Here is a 23942-nt window from a genome sequence, read left to right as displayed (position 1 = left end):
AAGTCATCAAATTGCCTATTCATGAATAAATAACGTAAATTCTGTATTATCCGTCTATTTCATTATTAGTCTAATTTTGGTCTATTCTTAGACATTTATTATATTTTCACTGACAGACCAAATTTAGACTTGTTTTAGCCAAGACATCCATGCTCGACGTCTATGTCTATTAAACACAAAACTGCTTGTCGGGACACAATGGATGGCAATGAAGAATTTTTTAGTCTTACTTTGAGTTCAGCAGTAGAAAGTCATTAGCTCATCTTCTACTGATTTCAAACATGAGCTAACGATAACAGAATTACATTTTGGGAGATAAACTAGCACTTTAAGCTGATTTATAAACTAGAAAAAATAATTTAAATATTTTAGGTCACTGCAAAAAAAAAAAAAAAAAAAAAAAAAACATTTTGGTACCTTGGAAGCCATGCTCTCAAACTCAGTACCTGGAGGGCCGCAGCTCTGCATAGTTCAGCTCCAACCAGCTCAAACTCACACCTGCTTAGTCTCTAGTAGCCTTATAAAACACCCTGATTAGTTGGATCAGCTGTGGTTGATTAGGGTTGGAGCAAACCTGTGAAGAGCTGTGGCTCTCCAGGAATCGAGTTTGAGATATGCTTTGAAGGCTTTATCTGAACAAACATTACTGTATATGAATGTAAATTATTCTAAGTAATTGACCAACATTAATGGTATAATAGATTGAGAGGTGCATTTGTTTAATGTATCCACAGCTAAATGATACAACTCTTAGTACCATTTTAAAAAGACGGAACAAAGGAATTCTAGAGAATACTGCATCATGAATAATTTACTGTCATTCTTATTTATTTTTAATCATATAAATATATGCCATTTAATCATGCAGTCAGTTACTAGCCAGTATTGTGTGCTACTGTAATTGTAAGACCATATGGCATATCTTATGTAATGCACGTTTTTATTGTTAGCTAACACTATTCAAATGTATTTCTTTACTGAAAGTAAAACATTAAAAAGCAAATAAGCCTCATTAAAGGGATAGTTCACAAAATAATTAAAGGTGACACAATTTACTAGAAAATCATCTTTTTAAGAATTATGAAAACCTTTTTTTCTCAACCGTGTTCCTGTAGGACCAGCAGCTCTGCACATTTACATGTCTCCTTAACCAAACACACCTGATTCAGATCATCAGCTCATTAGCAGAGACTGAAAGACCTGAAATAGGTGTGACAAAGGAGACATCCAAAACATGCAGTGCTGGTGGTCTTCCAGGAACATGGTTGAGAAATACTGCTGACTTCAATAGTATTTGTTTTTCTTACTATGGCAGTCAATGGTTACAGGTTTCCAGTTTTCTTTAAAATATATTTTGTGTTAAAGAGAAAAAAGTAAATAGTGAGTAAATTGTCACTTTTGGGTGAACTATCCATTTAAGAATAATTGCTTAAGTCACTAAAACTAATCCAAAAGTAAAACAAAATAAAAACTCTAAAGATTTAATTTAAAGGACCGCTCTTGACAATACAAATCAGGACCGGATTAAAATATTATAAATACTATAATAGTAATAATTAACAGAAAAAGAAAAGAGTCTGATTGGAGTTCTCAATCTGTTTGGTTTGTGAAGTGCAGGTATCAGCAGAGGGCAGCACACTCCACGAAGACCATCACAATCTCAAGCTGGCCAGTAATAACACACATGTCCCCGAAGACTATTCACAATAACGGTATGCATCTTTTATTGTGTTTTTTTTTTTTTTTTTTTTGATTTCTCAAACGTGACATTGTTTGCACTTTGTACATGGATGCTCTCTTGCATGTTCTCCAAAAACCTACAACAGTCCCATTATGGCTTTATCGCATACATCCATATCCAAAAATGGCTTTGGTTCCCCAAGTTTCCCTAAATGGTGACATTCAACAATAACACAAGGCACTATTTTTACACAAATTCATAGTAAAAAGCATACTGACATGTCTAGAATGTGATAAGCACATTATTGGTATTGCTTGACTTCACCAAAATTATTACAAAAAGGCCCAATTCACCATTACTGCACAGAAAAGTAAATATCAAAGCATTATTTACAGAGCACATCTACATCAGGCTCAATAGATAAAAGGTACAATAACAAATACAAAAAATACATTTCCTGTTAGTGTCTGTCAAGCTGAATCATTCACAGAACACACTAAAGTTCAATCCGGTCACTCAAAAATCTGCCTGAAATATTGCTGCTTTGAGATAACACTTAGCATAGTGAATTACAAGAGGAGAATAAAGTGATACACTTTAAGAAGCTCCGTCAGAGGTGTCTTTGGTGTTTTTCCATGAAATGCTGGTGTTGATTGTCTTTCAAGTTTTCAAGTATCGACTAAAAAGACAGAAAACAGACACTGACGTACACACAATCAATCAAGTCTCTTTGGTGAAGGAGAGCAGAAGCTAAACAGACTGAGGTAGATCATCATGTCTGTCAATCAGAGCCAGCGTGCACACAGTCCAATAAATAGATTTCTTTTCTATAAAAATGCATAGTTTTGTTGGGCAGATTTGGAGATTTTTTTCAACACAGACTTGCAGCTGATCATCATACAAGACAATACTGACTCGAATGTCTTCTATACAACCCAAAAAAAAAAAACAAAAAAAAGCTGTGTTTGGTGAAGATGTTTCAGAAATGTTGAGGTCTGTCATATCTCGCGTAGGGTTTGCCATTGCTGCTGAAATGCGAGGAGTCCTGTGATCCTTCATTATTAAATTAAGCCTCCTGCGGGACGTGGCCATTGCTGTGTCCGTTGGTGAGAGCCTGGTTTTCATCAGGAGTGTGTGTGCTGGTTTTTCCTTTGGCCTGTATTTGAAGTTGTCTGCGGTGGTAGAACAAGTAACCCGGCAAAAGGAAACCGGTGAATGAGAAGATCAGAAGTCCCAGATTGATCTGATTAGATTAAAAGAAGTAAAGTTAGTTTACAGTATAAACTGGACGATGATTATTCTTGGTATATTCATTAGTTTGGTTTTGATGCTGATTGTGCATCAACTGCGAGTCGACTACACAATTTCATGCTTTAAGACAAAAAAGCAGTAGTGTGTACTAAATATTATCACTGTCCCAGTCTAGAAATGCTAGCTTGAGCTGGAAACTCAGGTTTTCCCATTTAAAATAGTGACTTTGGGATGCTGTTTATGTGCTTTCAACAAAAAATGATCTGTCTTAGGGATGCACGATATATCGGCGGCCATATAGTTATTGCCGAATAAATGCTAGTTTTAAGATTAACGTTATCGATCCGATGTCTAAATTAGGCCGATATCTTTAAGCCTATAAATTGCGTATTTGTACAGAACTGCCTGCCTCGCGCACGCTTGGGCGGAACTTATTTAGACTTGTCCAGTGCACTATAATGGAGCTCTACTCACATTGTTTATACCTTCAAAGTCCGTCCTTTCTTCATGTGGTATTGCTGTGCGTTAATAACTCAGTATGTACCCATATTCCTCATCATTGTACATATGTTTGATAGAGTGTCATTATGTATTTTGGTTTAAATCGCCTCAGGAAAAATTGCACCTCAGGATGCACACGTGCTAAACAACTCGTTGGGTTGTTTATAATCCAATGTGATTTTTTGTTATTAATAACAATAATAATAAGCATTGCTTGCCATGTGTTGTTGATGTAAGAATGTATTCAGTTTGATCGGAATATTCATATTGATTATACCAAGCACCCCTGAGGACTGTCACCACACACACACACTGATCTTACAGCCTTCACCACAGCACGGGGGAGAGGTGCGGTGCGGTGCGCTGGTCACTGAATCCAGCATAGGAGCTCTTAACTCACCGCACATTCTGTCTTTATATTATGCTCTGTGTTTGTCTTAAAGTCATCTGAGCTCAACGCTTAGCTGCTCCGCCTGCAGTTGAATGAAACTCGGTTTCGGAAGCGGTTTATCATAAACTTTTTAACAATCATTTTTCCCGCAATTGACAGCAAGAACAAACATAGAAGCGTTGTCTGATTGCCAAGCAGCAGCTACATGTGTTCAAAAGAATCTAAAATGCCAAATAGGATGAATCTTTGTCGCATTTTCTAAACATACTAAAACGTACAATCTGTATTTTGCTGTTTGCTTGTACGGTGGATCTGAACTTTCAAAACGGAAATTCGGAAATTACATATTTGTTCATATGTACATCACTGTAATACGTTTTATTCAAGAACATTTGAGCTGGTTTTAGTCTTTTGCTCTTTCATTTTGTTTAAAATATATTTAACTTGCTTGTTGATTAAATCCCAATTTGTTATTTAACCTATTATTTTTATGCAACAGTCAAGTTGCATGTTAATATGCTATGAAGAAAAGGAAATACATTTTTTGCATGCTGATTTATGTTAAATCGTGAATATAGGTCTATATAATCACCTTGCATTTTTAAAATTATAGCTTTTTTGCTTTGAGCATAGACTATTCAGTTCATAAGAGAAGCTCAATCCTTTATGAAGTTTGCTTTATAAAAATTTTACATTTTAAAATGTTTATAATTATCGTCCAGTATATATCTGCTATCGGCCTTCAAGTCTGTAGGATTATCGATTATCTATATCGGCCAAAAATCCATATCGGTACATCCCTAATCTGTCTGACATTACTTAAATGCTCCAAAACTACAAACTGAAATATGCCTTAAATGGTCTTATATAGGAAGATAACTGGTGGAAATTATTTCGTACCCAGAAAGCATCTCCATTTAGCGGTCCCACCATGATCATGAAGAGGGGCTGCTGCAGCAGGGCCACCACAGCACTGATCATAGACTGCAGCCCGGTCAGAGTGCCAAAATGATTTGACGGGTACCTGTGACAGAAACAGAGTCATTTAACTCAAAGTTTGTAGCTGTAAGATTCTTCATTTTAACTGTAATGAAATGCTGTCAATGAGGTGCCTTTTGAACAGAAATTCTGTAGGATAGCTTAATGCATATTGTTTTTCCACATACAGTATATTACTTATTTATAAGCCTCTGCGACATGCCCTTTAAGTCAGTCCATCCTAAAAGCCCATATTTTCTCTGAGTGGACAGTTTTTACGCTGACCTGTGTTTTTCAGCCAATGTGAAAAAGAAATATTTCTATTAACTACAATGGAAACATTTTTCCCCACGTTTATATGGCACATGGCTTATGCAAGTCACATGATCATTCTTTATAGATAAAGCTTTACATATGTTTTTAGAAACCAGCTCCCTTGGACACAATGAGGCTCAATGGCATAGCACATGTTAAAATAAGTAAACAAAGAAAGAAAATAAAGTTGATTTGTTCTTCTGAAAATGCTTATTTCTCGATTCCTCTGTGAAAATCATGTACTATAATCACTCAGAAACACCTTAAGCTGTGGTCAGACTGCACTATTCTCCCTAGAGATTTCCATTCATACGCGCGCAAATGCGTCCGACTGGAAATGCAAGCTTGTGCGTCAAGTTTCGCAGAGATCTGCATTGGAAAGTTCAAGCTTGGTGAACTCTAACCTGCAAAATCACATCACTTGACTCTGTGACACAAATCGCAGATCAAAACATGACCTCTCTAGACAGAAAATTTAAAGTTTTGCAGGTTGCTACGAAGCAAAGTTCAAGCTTGGTCAACATTGACCTGCAAAAATAGCATCACTTGATTGTGTGAGACCAATCGAAGATCAAAACATGACCTCTCGTTTCAGAAATTTTAAATAAGGAGCAACTGTACGCTTTAAAATCTAATTTAACTTATTTAATCTCACCCCTTTTACGACAGAATTTGACATGCTCAAACTTTAGTGTGACTGCGGCTTAAACTGTGTAGAGCTGCATCCCTCCAAAAACGGAGTTTGACACCTGTGCTGTAGAAATTGTGAAACCCATTTAATGCATTTCACAGAGTTTGAATTATTCACACACTCTGCACATACACTGATCTTGTTTTATAATCACTGATTTTATAAGAGCAGGATGAGTCTGTACTTGCAAGTGTGATTAAATAACATGTTTAATAATAGCACATAATCATGTACTTACACAGCAGCATACATGCCTCCACAGCATGAGTGAATGAATCCTCGCACCATAGTGTGCAAAATAAATGTCAGAATCTGGACAAAGACAAGGAGACAGTTAGGAGTACAATGACTAGACTACCAAAAAATCTATATTAAATATATTTTTTAATAAATTGCAGTTTCTGTAAATATTTTGATGATCAAATCAGCTTAGGCCATATCCACATTAATACTTATTTGTTTAAAAACGCATATTTTTCTCTCTGTTATGGCCTTCTGTCCACAAAGACAGCATTTTTAAAATCCTGTCTAAAATGGATTAATTGAAAATGCAGTTGTGTTGCAGTGTGGACTAAAAACCAATTACCATTTTAGTCATGTGACCAATTTAGCAAACATAACGGACAACATTGTAAAGCAGATGATGTTTGCACTGACATTTGAGTATTTGAAAGTAATTAAACACCAGGCAGAAAAGCATCTTATGTCTGTGTACATGTGCAGTACATAATCAAAAGCATTATCAGTCGTTTTAGTGTGGATGGTCGGCATTGCACCTTCTGTAGGATCATGTACATCTTTATAGACCGCAATCATTTTAATAACAGTGTATTTGAAATTAAATTCTGTGCACATGTGTGTCCATTCTAATCTTCAAATAATGTGTATGAAGTTGATACCTGTAGAGGCAGGTTGTTTATGAGGGAGAGGATTCCAAACAAAATGAGCAGTATATTTGTGAAGATAAAGGCTCTCATGGCATTGGTCAACTTCTGGATCTTTCCATCACGCTTGGGTACAGCAACAGCTCTGGCAGGAGACAAAATCCCAAAAATGATTATTTGTTTAATAATTGTGCCATTTATAAAATGACACCATATTAATAAGGAAAATGTTTTTTTAAGCTTGTGTACCACACAAATACAGAGTTGTTTTAATGTCTGCACTTGCATAACTTACCCTGAAAGCATCTAGTTTTAAACAGTAGATCTTCATTTAAACCAATCAATATTGATTCAAAGACATTTGAGTGTATTCAGTTTAAAGTTATCTTCATTAGATATTATAGGATATTATACACCTTTTTATAATCAAATTTATTTTTTATGATTTTTATGATTACTTTTGTTGCTTTTGATGAGAAAAAGTCTCAACTGTCAAATTACTTCTGTTTTGTAAGGGATTTTTTTTAAATCAATATTTTGATATACATTGTTAAATTGGTACCACAGTTCAAGCTACAGGGGAAGTAAACAATCCTTCTCTCTTTACTACTAGTTACAGCAGTGAATAAACATGAATATCTTACATGTAATCACTCAGTGTTTCAACTGCAGAAAAACAAAGATAGTAAACATTTGCTTTAAGGCACTTCAACACAAATTTTAAGCAATACCAATGTACAACCCTCTTCAATTAAAACAATAAATCTTCACCAAGTTATTAAAACCACACACAATTGTAAGGATTCTATTTTCTTAACAGTTGTGAAGATGTTCCGGCCCTGCATGTCATCGTGCAGTAATACAGTTTGATTGGTGGCATTCGATATTGCACAGATAAATTTTTTTTTTAAGAATGGACATCAAGTGTTTGTTTTAGATAAGTTCATAAACATCACAGCAACTACAGAAATCTTAACAGCAACAACAACAAATGAAATGTAGCAAGAAATTGCAAAGATTATTATTTTTTTATAATAGTTACAGTGTAACCATTCATTTAAATACCCAGCAATAATAACTAACTACATGTGCTTTCAATTAGGGTTGGGCGATGTTGATTAATTTGGCATCGTACGATCTCAAATGTAAATGACATCATGATGGATGATGGCATCGTCGTCATAGGTGGTGGTCAATTAAATATTTAGGAATAATTCATTAATTCATAATGAATTGATTATTTGTAGCCTACTAATTTAACTATATGACCCTCATGGTCTTTGTTTTACTCAAAACCAAATCATAAATAAATGAAGTTACACACGAATTACCACCTGACAATTACTTTTTCCGCAGGACTGTGGCATGAGTAAGCAGAGTGATGAGGTGTGGAAGGAGGGCTTTTTTTAAGAAATGCTAGGTGAAACGCCAGAGTGGACGTGATCGTTTTCGTTCTAAAAAGCCATTTTTAAACTAAGATGTATTAGTATAGACGGGGCCTAAGTGTGTAATTTTTGTGAGTGGGTTGCTGCTGCGACAGGGGCGGAGGATTGCGATGCCGGCTCAGCATTGTGATAACTATTGGCCATCGAGGAGGGCATAGTCTATCGACCCAACCTTACTTTCTATATGGTTAGGGTTATGAGGAAGTTTAAGTCTAAGGTTATTTGTATATACTTTACTTTCTTTATTGTCCACAATCACCACAAATACATTTAATGTCATCATATAAATTACATTTAAATCTTACATTTAAAACCCTACACTTAGAACCCAGTATTTAAAATTCTAATGGCATATAATTATTACAATAAGTACATAAAATGTGTAACAAGGACACCTTATTCATAAAGATTAATGTTGGTAACCTCTTAATTACTGAATGCATATTTGTATAAATCTTTCATAAAAAAAATTATCCAAAGTCCTCTGTGTAAATGATTACTTTTCTTTAAAGGACTTAAGTAGAAACAACTTTATAAATTGTTTTTAAAGTTAAATGTAAAAACTTCCTTGCATGCAATTTAAATTCTTTCAAATCATATAAGGAGAAAAATCATGCAAGAAAACTATAACGGTAGCTGAATTTATTTAAAGACAAAACCAAAATTGGTTTAGTACACCACTATTTCAGAAAAAAAAAAGAATTTTTGTGAAGGAATTGTATGCTTCAATAGACTGTACCATATACCAGTTTGTGAGGTCATAGTTCAGAGAAGTTATTTTGTCAGTATGGCAAACTCAATTTGTTATATAACGTTGCTAAAGCAAAACTGACCTTTTTTCTCCGTCCACTGCCTGATCCACTTCACACTCTTTCATCTTCCAGTCCATGATGTATCCAATCAGAGGGCAGGTGACGAGACACAAGAGCTGCAGTGTGCCAAAGATGGAGGAGTAGAAACTCACTGAAAATAAAACAGATGCAATTAGCATGAATTTAAAACCGATTTCCTGCCCAGATGCATGCTATCGGTTTCATACAAAGTTACATGTAAAGATCTCACCATTCTTCTTAGCTGTATACTGCAGCTCTTCAGAGGCTAAACAAGACAGAAGCATTTTAAGTCACCTGAACAGAAGGCAAGCTTAATACATTGAGTGATGGTGTGCAAGTTCTGATGCTTCGCTTACGGTGCGGATCTCCATGAGTCACCATGAACTCCAGCATCTTGTTCATGGCTCCCATAAAGAAGATGATTCTCAGCTGGGTCATTCCCATAGTGATCAGACTCCACAGGAAGATGGGAGAAAACACGGAGCGACGGAACGGGATAGAAGCAGCTAAGAAAGACATTTCCAGGAGTTTGTACATTAGATTTCAGAGACCAGGGCACATCTTCAACGACACATTCACACAAGTGTAACAAATCTTCTCAGAATGTATCACTTTGTCGCAAAGAGTCTCACTTTGTGTTTCCTGAGGTAGAGCAGGCTTTTTGGTTTCTCCTGTCGCCTCTTCAGCTGGAGTCAGTTTGTGGTTTTCAGCTTCATGCATCTTTTTCCTAATAAATAATTAGAAAAAAAGAATAAGGAATAAAATTCAAGGGTAATGTAGCTAAAACTGGTAATTCTCCCCAAAATTAAATACTGTAATCAAATAATTCCCCCATTTATGACTTTGTTCTGTGGGCCACTTAACACATTTCGAAGAATGTTGATAACCAAACAGTTTTGGTTTATACTGGCTTTGATTTTTGTATTCTGACTGTACAATTTAAGGTAATGGGAACTTTTCAATAATTAACAGTTATGAGACTGGCTATACTAACGTTTCGATCTCTTCTGGCGTTGCAAATCCTTTTTCTGGCCAGTTGAAGAAACAGTTGAGGAAGACCAGACCTGCAAGGCCTGCCCACATCCACATGATAAGGGTAAATGATACCCCTGCATCATATATCAGCTGGAAAAAAGAGGGAGACACAAAGAGGAGATGCAATATTGATGAGGTTTTTCTCTCTTCAATTTATAAAACACGCTTGAATGGAGGGAAAATGATTTAGCATGTCTGCTGCTTCTGGTTGATGGTAATTGGTCTAAATTAAACTGAAGAAATCTAGAACATAACAACAATTATTTGGTAATATGGGTTAGCAACATGTACTAGCAAGAATTAGGTTTAGGATTTTTTCCAGCAATTATTTATAAATGACTGCTTTTACTATACTATACTTAACTATACTTACACTTACTTTACTATACTTAACTACATTACTATACTTAACTATATTTATACTTTTTTACTACACTTACATTTACTTTACTATATTAAACTATTTTATTATACTTCACTATATTTACACTATACTTAACACAATTTACTACACATTACTATACTTACTTTACTATACTATACTTAACTATACTTTTTATACACTTTCCTATACTATACTTTACTATATTTACAATTAGTATACCATGCTTACATTTACTTAACTACTATACTAACTATACAAAACTTTACTATACTATACTTACTGAACTATATTTACTTTACTTTATAATACTTTCATTTACTTTTATACATTGCTATGCTTACTTTACTATACTTACTGAACTATATTTCCTTTATTATATTTAGGCCTACTTTACTATACAAGACTTTACTATACTTACTGAACTATATGTACTTTACTATACTTGACTATACTTACCAAACTATAGTCACTTTACTACTCTACTATACTTTACAATATTTACGCCTACTTTACTATACTATCCTGTACTTAGTTTACTATACTTTACTAATTGAACTATATATTCTTTTACTATACTATACAATACTTATTGAACTATATTTACTTTGCTATACTATACTTACGCTTTCTTTACTATACTTACACCTATTTTACTATACATAACTGTACTATACTATACTTACTGAACTATATTTACTATACTTGCTGAACTATATTTACCTAACTATACTATACTTACACTTTACTATATTTACGCCTACTTCACTATACTATACTTACCTTACTATACTATTTGCTTTACGATACTTTGCTATAATATACATACATGACTATACCTCACTATACATAACTATTTACTAAACTATACTTACAATACTATACTTAATCTATTGAGTCTCTCAGTGTCCTCTTAGTTTTGGTGGTTATAATATGGCATTTATAAATTATATGGTTTTTATTGAATGCATTTTTTCTACATTAAAATAACATTAAACATTACTTAAAATTATTCTCATTAAAGAAATATTTCTGAAAACAACTTTAGACTTTAGCATTAGAACATCCAAGGCAGTTCAAATAAAAATGTAAATGGGATCCATTTTTACACTAATGATATACAATCATAACAAAAAACCTGGAATGAATGAATAACCTCAGCCCTAATACTAAGAATTTTAAGGAAATGAGTTTTAAACATGCCACACAGGTGAATTAGTTTATTTCAATCTGATGCAACATTTCATCAGACTTTGCTTCAATGCCTGTTCATGTCAAACTGGTTTAACCTTTATTTACACACAAAAAATACCTTGACTCCCGGAAAGGTGACAGCAGATGACGCATAAGATCCAATCATAAGTGACATGACAGTGGAGCTCAGACTTCCAAACATGTTTGGCAGCTATCAGAAGGAAAAAGGGAAAGCATGTAATTATCAATATAGGTGGGAAACAAAAGAATTATGAAAAAAAAAAAAAAAAAAAAAAAAATATATATATATATATATATATATATATATATATATATATATATATATATATATATATATATATATATATATATATATATATATATATATAAGCGTAGTGCAAAACATAAAATATATATACATACATATACATAAATACACACACACACACATATATATATACTACACATAGGCATCCATATATTTGAGATATAAAATATATATACATACATATACATAAATACACACACACACACATATATATATACTACACATAGGCATCCATATATTTGAGATAATCTTTACATCTACCTTCACATAAAATATATGTATATAAGATACAAATTAAAGATACACACATTTAAATAACTATGTAACAAAATTGGTTTGCATAGTTTTGTTGCTAGATTCGTTTATCACTTTTTCATTATATATATATATATATATATATATATATATATATATATATATATATATATATATATATATATATATATATATATATATATATACACACCTTCACACATAGGTATTATGCATAAACAAACTTTTTATTTTAGATACGATTAATCTTTGCCCAGCATTAGTACTATGCTAAAATGTTCTATATTGTTCAAATTCAAGTCAGTAATCACAGTTTAAACTGAGCACACTCAGATATTGCATAGTTCACTAACAAAATTCCTGGTGTGGAGATTATTTGTATTAAATTTGTTTTCCACATTTTCCAAGAACTCCAGAGCAGTGCCTTGTATTTCCAGACTCTTGTTAAGTTAACAGGTGTGTGTGAGTGTGTTTTACTGCCCTGTGTGAAATGAAAAGGTTAGAAAACACATGCACACTTCTGTGAAACGGCACATTTTTACTTCCTTGTGCTTTTCACACACAAATGCAGAGTCGCCCCTAAAGGAACTTGTGACAGAAGGATGCCAATCAGTACAGTAGCAAAAGGAATGTTACTGAACATCATTACTGATATCAATATATATTAACATCACCAGATGTTTGTAGCGAATGAGAGTTATGGGAGACCTCTGTTTTGTTTATTGTGAGAATCAACTTCAGATATTTTTCCTCAGTCCTAACCATATCGATAATTACAACAAATTATACAGCTATAACCACCAAGTCACCACAGAGTGCATTGTTTAAATTTAACTAAATTAGACTTGGAAAGTGTTGTGTTGTCAGCATAGCAGTGGTGGGAACATGCTTGGTTGATGGATGCCACACCATTTACACTGGTGTTAAATTGATCTCTGAAGAATTTAAGACTTTAAAAGTTGTGGGTTGTCTTAATGAATAACGAATGAATAAATAAAATAATTAATTAATGAGCGAAGGAACAAACAAACGATCTTTGTTAATTTAAAAAAGGTGACATCACATGCAATGTTTTGGAGTTCATCAAGTTGATGACCACAAGACTGTTCAGATTAAATCAAATCCATCCACAAAGTGGAACAGTGTAAACATAGTGATCAGATTAATATCAGAACATACTGCTATTTGTCCCCATGCTGGTAGTAAATGAGTGTCAACAAAGATGCAATGTCACTGACTTCAAACCAGTGTGTGCAGTCACATGTTGTGTGGTATGAATGCATACCTGAACAGCTCTGGAAAAAGCAATGTGACTGCACAAGGATAAGTGTGTGTTGAAATCTGCATGAGAGTGGTGGGCTATCTGAGGGCAGCGGATATATATAGTCATTCATTCCCACACCAGGTGATATCTCTAACCCGACAAGGAAAGTCACAGTCTTTTTTGATGAGTGTGTGTACAACGCTTGTGCCCTTGTTTGTTTCAGCACGAGGTTGATGGGAGGGTGAGGGCGTGAGAGAAGGCGTGTAGGCAGTTTAGTTTTTTGATTGGTGGGCATTGAATTGAGGAAAATTTCTCCTTCAGTCATGTGTCGATCCTCTGACTGGACCATAAGCATAAACACACACAAACATACACACCCACACACACCTGTCGGGTCAAAAAAAAAAAAAAAAAAACTTCAAAAGCATTGTGTGACAGCTGCACTGCAGAGCACTGCAGACGTCGGTTACTCCATGTGCTCACTGTCTCTAGCATTTTCTGCTGCTCCTTACCGTTAGAGATGTGAAGGTCAGACAGATCCCTCCAAAGCCATTAAATGACAGGGCAAGAAATATGATTGCAGAAAGGACTAGAACAAAAACCACAAACATCATTACACAATCGCAACAGCTTCTGGATAAACTGATCATGAATTATATTTTTAAAAAAGTAAAGTAATCTTTAAGACTGGAATAAAAATATTATATACTGGTCTGAAAGTCTTTTAATCCATCAAAATGTTAGATTTTAAAAGCAAAAATAATTACTCAAATAGGTGATGTAACTGAACAGGAGTATAATAAAAAAAAATAAATAAATTAAAAAAAAAACCTAAAATGAAATGCCCTTTTCAATTTGTTGGAATCCTTAACCAGGGTTTCTGCAGGTTTCATCAAGTCAAACTTAAGACTTTAAGTCAGTTCGATTAATGAAATTGTGTCCACACTTACTTCTGTATATATTTTTATGTAAATGGAAGATTATGTAAAGAGATTTATTGCTGTTATTATCGTGAGGAATTTAGGACTTTAAAGCCTAAATTTTGTTTGTGAAATTTAAGACATTAAGCTTCTGCGGACACCCTTTTTAGCAGATTAAAAATCAATTATATAAAAAAGGTCACATTTGAAAAAAAAAAAAAAAAAAGAACTGACAAATGACCATTGAGCTCTATTTTCAGATTATAGATCATGTACTCACCTTCTGGTTGATATGCTGATACAGACATCATCACACAAGAGAGTGCAAAACACGCACTGAAAAGAAAAATATAACACCGATAAAGAAATTGAACAGACCAAGACAGAAATTAAAACAACAAAAGAGTAAAACTATTTAATGACAGTGTTGCCAACTTTATATTTAGTGCCTTTTCAAACACCCCTAGCAACAAATTTTCAAAACAGTGAGTAGCGACAAATCTAGCGACTTTTTTGGTGTTACTGGAGATTTTTATAGACTCTATACTGAACCGTTCCTACTCTTCTCAACGAGCTGCGGGTGATGCGGTCGGCCCCTCCCCCGCCTCAGAGAACTCGCAGGTGGCCCAGTCCTCATAGAGCAGTCTCTATCACCTGCAGCCTGAGAGCAGATTACTGCTCTGCGCACTGATGGTGAATGATTTAGCACTGTGAGTGTGAGGTATTGTAGTCAACCAGATCTGCTTCTCTTTTATTTTAAACTTAACAATTCAATTTGAAAGTTTGTTCTTTTCTTGTTTATTACATCTGAGAGATTACTGCAAATTCACTACACATCTATACTGATATGCTGAATTCAAACAGCAATAACTTGAGTTAAATTGACATGCATACATAAAGTATAGTGAAAATATAAATATCCATTATTAACCATAGACTGCTAAACAAACGGTTAGACGTGATGACGTCAATAATAAGCAAATTGACAAATGATATAATCTAGCATCATTTAGCAACTTTTCCAGCAGAGCTTAGTACCGTTATATTGAAAATAGCTGGCAAGACTGCCTAATGAACTGAATGTGAGGAATACTATATTAAACATTCCTTGAGCAGTGCTCTAGCACGAACATGAGTCATGCTGTGCTACATAACACAAGTGCATTCATGAAAAATTGTGGTGACACTGCATTGATTTGAAAGTGTGTGTTCACCTTCCAGTAAGGCGGAGTGGCCTGGGGCCGAACCGATCCATGAGAATACCCAACGGCAATGTGGCGGCACTGAGCAAAAAGGAGCCAATGGTGAAGCCCAAATTCAACATTTCCTCCTGTTCCACACAGCTCAGCCATTTATCTTCTTCACCAGTAGCATTCACTGTCTTATTTTCTACAGGAAGAAAAAAGAGGGACAATGAAAGAGAGACTTTATTAAGATTTAAAGTCTCCAAGCAGTTCAAGTTTCCACAGGGACTGTGGCTCAATTTCCTTTTTGTGACTTGAAATAAATAAATTGCGTTGGTTTTTGCTCATCTGCTTGGCTTCTATGATGATTTACCTGTACATAGGTGTGAGTAAAAGCCCTCTCTTTTGAGCATGATGAGCAGAGAGCCCCAGCCTAGCAGCACAGCCGAACACAGCAGGTTCTCCAACACCGCTGTGACGGCCATCCACCAGCGCCTCCTGAACGCCTGTTCTAGAGAGGGAGCCATTCCCCTGCGAAACACAGAGCAAAAGAGTTTATTTCAACAAATCATGTGCTGTAATAGGACATACAATTCATAAATAAAATTAAAAATAAATAAATATATAAAGCTTCAAAAATCAATACTTTGCTTTGGTAATAACAGCAGTTTCTTTGGCAGCACAACAGCCACAATTCAGTACACTTTGACCTTTATTTCTCACATGTCCTAGCGTATTTTAATTTAAAGCTTTGTGAAATTGTGTATTGACCTTATTCTAAAATGCAGAAGTGCGCCTGTTTTCGCGATTGTTTTAGAACTTCCGATTCAGTCGCCTATGGGAGAAATGACTAGGAATAATAAACGGCAGAAAACGGTCAAACTACTTGCTCTACAAACAAATGTTTGTATGACTATATAGACCAAGTAGAATAATATAATAAGAAAATATCAGTTTGCAACATCAAACAGCGAAACAAGCAGTTTTTAACATCTAAAAATGAATGGAAGTGAATGAGACCGGAAGTCTCAAGCCAAAAAGATTCAAATGGCTGCGCTCACTCATCGGCGAAGAATAAGGTGAATACTGACAGTTTTTGTAGTTTTGATTCATAAATGTACTGAAGAGTCAGATATTTTCAGTATGGACAAACTCAAAGCAAATAACATAATGCACAAACTGGGGCTGTGAAATTAACTGAAATCGAATAGCAATCGTAATTTGAAACGTTGTAATTAGCCAAATCGCAAGAGGCTATATATAATTTCATACACACACACACACACACACACACTATATATATATATATATATATATATATATATATATATATATATATATATATATATATATTTATTTATTTATTAAGGGTGTCACGATTTCGATTTTAATCGAAAATCGATCGAAATTTATGCTCGATTTCGATTATCGAATCAAAAAATAGAATCGTCGATGCTGCCACGCCCCCATGTCACGTCAGCTTGGCTTGCCAAGCGGGAAAAAACACGCTTGTTGAAGTGCTTGTTAAACTGTGCAGACGCAGGAGACCCATCGTCAGAGCTTAAACCTTCAGGGCTCGACAAAAAGGACTGCCCGATAGCCCGGAGCCAGCGTGCGAGACGCTCGGGTCAGTGTACAGTGCTGCCTTGTTGACTGACAGATTGAGCCAGAGCTGCGTGCTGCGACTGTCTGTCAATTGTGTGCAAATACAATCTTACGGTGCTTTCACACATAGACGTTTGTTTCGGAATCTGTCTCGTTTCCCCCGTTAGTTTGTTTGGCATATATCCAGCAGTTGCGCTCGCATCCGCTCCAAATCAATCAGTCCGAGATCGCCTGAATGAGACGGTCTCTGCCCTATTGAGCGGATCGATTGTAGTGAGAAAACAGAACAATGCAACGAACTAACAACCCAGGTTATATCACAGTGTATTATGACCTTGTAATAGCCATATATACGGCTATATGAAGAGAAAATGATGAGCAGGGCCAGATGTCATTCTTACCAGTAAATGCGAAAGTGAAAGCATGCTGAAATATTACCGTGAGCTGCTTATCCAGCCTGATCTCGGTTTATCCGTCAGGAAAATTGACCGAAATTACTATCTGTTAATTTTTCCATATTTGAATCGTTTAATATGTTGTATTAGGCCTGTTGTTTTGTTCATTTCCGCACTGACAGTTTGAAAGAAAGATTTACATTGATGTAGTCTCGGTTCATCTGCTATGTCTCTCTATAATTTAAGCCTATAATGCAGAATTCTAGCCAAAGTTTCTTTAATAGATTGATTAATTCAATAGATCGATTTTTACAAAACCTGAAAATTGAAATGAGGCTTTGTATATATGAGAAAGTCTGACCTCTGCTTTATATTCGGTGACGATGTCTGTGTGTTGTTAAAATTAAAGTGCACATTTTCACTTATAAAATATTCTATACACAACTGGTCAAAAGTTTGGGGTCAGTATGATTGTTAAATATGTTAAACTAAGCTTCTTCTGCTCACCAAGGCTGCAATTATTTCATCATAAATACAAATTGTGAAATGTTGCACTATAAAATAACTGTTCAAAAGTAGTTTATCATTTAATTTATTCATTTATTCCAGTGATTTTAAAAGATAACATTTCAGCTTCATTACTCCAGTCACATGATCCTTCAGAAATCAGTAATATTAATTATTATTATATTTATTAACAGTAATAGTAACAAAAGCAATAATGTCTGGAGTAATAATTTTATTTGAAACTACATACAATAACAAAGTAGTTATTTAAAATTTTGATAAATATTTAACAATTTAACATTTTTTACATTTAATAAATGTAGCCTTGATGAACTGATTAAGTTTTCTTGAAAACATTTAAAAAAATTACTGTAAATATATATATACAGTGGAGGTCAGAATTATTAGCCCCCCTTTGTTGTTTTTTTCTTTTAAAAATATTTCCTAAATGATGTTTAACAGAGCAAGGAAATGTTGATAGTATGTCTGATAATATTTTTTCCTCTGAACAAAGTCTTATTTGTTTTATTTTGGCTAGAATAAAAGCAGTTCTTATTTTTTTATGAACCATTTTAGGTCAAATTTATTAGCCCCTTAAGCTAATTGTTTTTCAGACTGTCTCCAGAACAAACCATCAATATACAATAACTTGCCTAATTACCCTAGCCTGCCTGGTTAACCTTATTAACCTAGTTAAGACTGCTTCAATCCTTTACCTTCACACTAGTACTTAGTAATTTTAGCGAAAACCTCAGATACTGTTGGCCGGTTCCTGTTGGTTGTGCACCTTTTTTTACCGACGCCATAATAACGACAGAGATCACTGCCTATTCACAAGAAAAAAAGTGATTGACAGGTGGTAATTATGTGTGTACCTTACCTTTATTCATTTACTGTATGATTTGTTTATGGGTAAAACAAAGACCATACAGGTCAGGTAGTTTAAACGGTAGATATATATATATATATATAGATAGATAGATACATATATACATACATACATACATACATACAAGTAATGTGTGTGATAGCCTTACTAGCCAATTGAGTAAGCACACTTTCCTTCTGCCTGATCAGAATTAACTAAAACAAATAGGAAAGTGGGAACAATTGGAATAATAGCGTCTACTGCTTCAGAAGCATTAAAAGACAAATAATATCAACAAAACAGGACATCAGTAATATCGGAATATTTGTGAGCTGAAGCATGACTACAAAGTTAAATTGCAAAGTAACCCACAATATCGGTCAGAAAAATCACAATTAGATATTCCTCAAATTGCACAGCCCTAGCACAAACACTTCTGTATATTCTTATTTGTGATCAATCAAAAACACTGCAATACTCAGAGAAATATTATATTTTTAAACCCTAACTTCAGTGCATTTGGAAATAAAACCAATCTCTGCGATGAAAAAGCTATACACCAGTCTTCAGTCTAACAAGATCCCCCAGAAAACATTTTAATATGCTAATTTGGGCTTTCAAATAACACATTTCTTATTATTATCAAGATCAATGATGAAAATTGATGTGCTGCTCCTGCTATTTGTAGAAATCTTTTCTAAAACGTGTTCTTAGTGATCAATTAAAGAATGAATGTCTTTCAAGAGGTTTTCTTGCAGACCGCAGACTTTTAAACGGTCCTTAATAAATGATTTCCATTAAATTTGAGCATATTCCAGTTTCCTTAGCTACAGGCACTGTGAAATTGGCTTAATCATAATGCTATTAAACATTATTAGCGGAAAATTTTGTGAGGTTTCAGGTTTTTTTGTGCATCTCCAATTGTACACTGTTGGGATTGTTGTTACATTATGTCAGTGAAACTGAGAGGCTTGAAATAGTTAATAGTAGAAACGCCCATAAATTTTCATTCTTGAAATCTCTTGGATTAAATGAGAAGCAAAAGGAAGAGCCACGCCAAATATTTGCTACAACCACTACTACACAAAGCCTTCTTTAAATATGGGTGTGTCCAGTTCATTTGCATTTGGAGCTATGTTCAAAACTACTTGCCGTAACCACCAGTGAAACAAGTCACACGTGATGTTTTATAACAAATTAAACCCATTAGTTTAGTTATTGCATCAGGTCATGATGTTCAAAACACACATATGATGCTAGTGGGTCCAAGTTTTTGTTTGTAAACGGGGTCGGCTTATCTCATGACATGACTGAAAGAGACCGGTCACTATAACTCAAATGACCAAAACCCCCACTAACATCCACATACACACACACACACACAATAAATACAGAAAGATAGAGATTAGAGTGGGGGTAGGAGAATACAGACATGCAGACAGAAAGTAGAGGAAAGAAACTGTTAGTATCTCAGCAGGACATGGATTCAGCGTGTTGTGTTTAACACGATTAGACACAGTCCACTAGATGTCTTTGTCCTCAAAAGCTGAGCTTACAGGAGGATTTTTTTTGTAACTCATACGGTCTGTTAAGGCACGTGCTCAAAATTATCTCCATTCATTTTCAAGCACGTTTCATATTTGGTCAGCGTCATACTTTTTGATGCTAAATATCCAAGATAAGTTGATCATGATAAGCTACAATTGTGTCTGTTTACAGTACGAGTTAAGACGGTTTGGTGTGCTCATACTACTATAATATTTAGTGAAAACATTTGACATCTACTGTAAACCTTTTGGAACACAGGTGTGCAAAACATGCTGCTCAGTTAAAAAGTAACTATTAACTGCTCATTTAACTGGAAAAATTCATATTCAGGCACATGTTTATTTACAAGGGACCACTAAGGTCCTCTGAAGTACGTCTGTTCATTAATCTCTATGGGCACTGAAATGGATGATGGCCCCTATAAAATGCTTATTCCATAAATTACTGTGAATTTTACCCTTGATCCTCTTTGTACACATTAAAGAGCAGACTCTGCATATAAGCTTTTAGTTTGAAACAGTTTCAAATGTTCCTAGAGTATTCACAGAGTTTGGGAAAACAGCGGTTTCCTCCTTTGGCCCTATATCATGAGTGTTATAATGTTAAAAACAATTCCATTTCTAGATATTTTTAAAATCTTTAGAAGTCTTACCTGGAAGAATCATTTGAATGTTTTGTGTAAATTTTAATGTGTGATATTTTGATATGTCTAATTTTGTATCTGAAACATTTGTGCTGCCATTTTGGCCTGGACCCCCTAGTAGAAGAGATGAATATGTCAATAGGAATCTTCTGGTAAAATAAAGAATAAATAAAAATAGAAGTGTATATAGAAGAGGATGCATAGTAACTAAGGTTTAAGAAAGTGAGAAAGTCGTATAAGCATTTTATATTTAGAACATTGTGTGTGCTTTCAACTTCCCATTTGTTACCTTGACCTTGAATGAACTCTTTTTGTTTTTTTCTCTAATAAGTAACCGAGTCTTTAAAATTATCCAAGCTCTCAGGGGGAAAAAAAACAGGATTTTTCTACATCTTTTTAAAGGATGGAATACACTTCATGACTCTTGAAGTCGGAACAAAATGTAAAAGATTATTTATCATGCTCTTGTAAATGGTTACAGAAAACACTGGTTGTGTTTTGTTGGGACTATAAATAAAAACTACACATTTATTCCTGGCTTACATAGACATTTTATCTCAAACTTCAGATGTTGAAATGTAAGACAAAGTGAGGACACTACCAGAGTTTCAAGTCTTTCAGATTACAACTAACTGATGCTCTTTGCACAAAGATTTATCATCATCGATTAAAGGAATGTCACCAATTGTTTGACTTACTCCAACTGAATAAAATCAAGAGTTTGAAACTTTACAAATATGAGTCTATGTCTACCGTACATTGTCAACAAAATCTGTCAAAGGCTAAAAATCTAACCAACAAGTTCTGAATTTCATTCAGGTAAAGTTGGTTTAATATTTACACATTCTTTCAATGGGAACTTGTGACATGCCCCCTGTTATTTTTACCATGTTACTTTGAATGTTTGTTCTGAAATCACACGCAAGTATGACTTTAAACTAACTTTATCCATATTTATTCGACTATGAACAATTTTGTGCTTTAATAGTCATTGGCTGCTAATTTAATTCCTCTATTTAGAATTGACAAAAAACACTTTTCTCAAATTATATTGTTAAGGAGAAAGTCAGAACGTGCCATTATAAAACTAAATTTACATCAATCTGGGTTTTGACTTCTTCAAACTTTGTGATGCACCATTTCCATGAACAATGGACAGAGACTGTTCGAGTCCCGCGTGCTCTGGTATCAATCGACTCGATTCACCACTGAATATCCAAAACTGAGCCATTCGGGAAAAATGGTTTCCTGGTTTAAAGATTTCCCTTCCGGAGCCTAAAATTCTGACAATTTTGCCCTCTCTGTGTTCCCTCAGGACAAAAGCTTTGTCTTTCTCGGCGTAGCCCATCTGTCTATCTAGCCTATCTGAGCACGGGTTCAGAAAGGAGACTTTCCCGACGAGATTAAGCGAACTTTCTCCAGCCCTTGAGATGCCCAAGACCGCGCCATATGCGCCCCTAAACTAATGTCACAATAAAACACGCCTGACACAACAATCCGGGTACAATTAGACATTACACTTAACGTTACATAAAACAGCATTGAGCTCTTTTAAAACACGAAGGGAGTTTTAATGGTAATGAGAATGCGTGTTTGAGAAATCAAACAGAATTAAAACTTAGAAAACTGCAATAAGACTCCACATCGCCACGTGTCTGTATTTGTAGTTACCAAAGTCTCTATTTACACTCGTCTACGGATGAACCAGTCAACCTTCAAAAACTCGGTTTCGTTTTTAATGAATAAAACTTTTCTTTAATCAGTGAGTCTTTAAAAAAAACAAGCTACTTACTTCATTTTTAATTTATTGCCAAGTGCTAACCGTGACGTTACGTTGTTTCCTGGTCTTCTCAGGTTTCGGCGCTAAAACTAACAAATGGCACTTCTTCTCCTGATGCTGCCGATATGCAGTTGATAACTGAGTTTATCTGGCCGGAGCTTCTGTTTGTTGTGTTTTCAGAGCGGGTAGTATGTCTCTTCATCGGTCTTCATGCTAACCTCTCATATTTAACAAAGCTGGTAAGAGAGCTACACCCTCACTGTTCCCCCTTTACTAAAGTTACACACTGTTCTTAGTCAATTTGCATGTGTGACGTGGCTACACATTCATTCAGTCGCTGTTCCTAAATTAGCCGTTTACACGTGCTATGGTAACATTACCATAATAGCCTACAAACTTTAGCACAATAGCTGCCCCAGGTTTGAATTACTGTATACAAACTATGAAATTAGTCTACATTGGGATAGCCATATATCTTATAAGTTTTGCCTATATAGGTTTTGATGGCCTTTCTTTATCATAATTTTACGAAACATTATTCCATATTACCATGGCATATTTTTTGTTTAGTTCACTGATCTACTACAATAGAGATTCCTTCTATTTAGATTAGCGGTTTTGTGGAGGTTGTAGTCAATGCATTTCACAGCAAACAGACTACACTCAAAAAAAAAGATTTCTTGCTTATTGTTCAAACTACCTGTTTAAAATGAGCTGAAACAATACAATTCTTGAAATTTCTTTGGCTGATTTCTTTGTTTTATGTTCAGTACACTGGTTTAACTTAAGTGTTTTGTGACAACATGAAGGAATTGTCTTGGTCTAACTACCTGCTGTTCCCAGCATGCTTTGCGTGGGATTGAATTAATAAAAGTAATCTTAGGTGTTAAATGTTAATATAAAGACTTGTTTTATATTCACTTTAGTTTGAAGATTTAGAAGATTCTCATGTAATGCTTTGAGTTTTGAGATTACATTGCAGAAGAGTCCATGCTTTGGGTGTTGGCAGCTTAAGTTTGTTGCTTTGCTCAATGAGCAATAACTGT

General features: G+C 34.6%; 2 protein-coding genes across 4 annotated transcripts in view; one reads left to right on the top strand and one right to left on the bottom strand.

Moving 5' to 3' along the window:
• The window catches only part of ssrp1a (structure specific recognition protein 1a), a 108453-nt gene that overhangs the window by 553 nt on the left and 83958 nt on the right, over positions 1 to 23942 (top strand). Inside the window, exon 2 of one of the 3 annotated variants that reach the window (NM_001444246.1) lies at positions 1618 to 1712. In NM_001444246.1, coding sequence (NP_001431175.1) covers positions 1685 to 1712 — 28 coding nt within the window. In that variant the 5' untranslated portion in view covers positions 1618 to 1684. Of the gene's footprint in view, positions 1 to 1612; positions 1713 to 23018; positions 23136 to 23942 lie in introns of those variants that run through there. The other 2 variants (NM_001444245.1, NM_001444240.1) reach the window with 2 other exon arrangements.
• On the bottom strand, positions 1696 to 23216 carry slc43a1a (solute carrier family 43 member 1a). The gene is made up of 15 exons (NM_001327986.2): positions 22909 to 23216; positions 15924 to 16081; positions 15581 to 15755; positions 14647 to 14702; positions 13959 to 14035; positions 11700 to 11792; positions 9965 to 10095; positions 9603 to 9697; positions 9327 to 9476; positions 9200 to 9235; positions 8971 to 9100; positions 6708 to 6837; positions 6047 to 6120; positions 4725 to 4848; positions 1696 to 2924 (listed from the first exon to the last, which is right to left on the bottom strand). The coding sequence occupies exons 1-15, from the start codon at positions 22911 to 22913 to the stop codon at positions 2748 to 2750; spliced, it is 1611 nt and encodes a 536-aa protein (NP_001314915.2). The 5' UTR covers positions 22914 to 23216; the 3' UTR covers positions 1696 to 2747.

This window comes from Danio rerio, chromosome 14 (genome assembly GCF_052040795.2).
Source record: "Danio rerio strain M-AB ecotype USA chromosome 14, GRCz13ab, whole genome shotgun sequence".
NCBI lineage: Eukaryota > Metazoa > Chordata > Actinopteri > Cypriniformes > Danionidae > Danio > Danio rerio.
This window is presented reverse-complemented; position numbering and strand designations above follow the sequence as displayed.

What these genes read in the sequence shown, in the direction of transcription:
- slc43a1a (NM_001327986.2), bottom strand. An exon ending in ATCAGCATATCAACCAGAAG is followed by an intron (nt 14,036 to 14,646) that starts GTGAGTACATGA and finishes TTTTTGTTCTAG; the next exon opens with TCCTTTCTGCAATCATATTT. An exon ending in GCAGTGGACGGAGAAAAAAG is followed by an intron (nt 6,838 to 8,970) that starts GTCAGTTTTGCT and finishes GTCTCCTGCCAG; the next exon opens with AGCTGTTGCTGTACCCAAGC.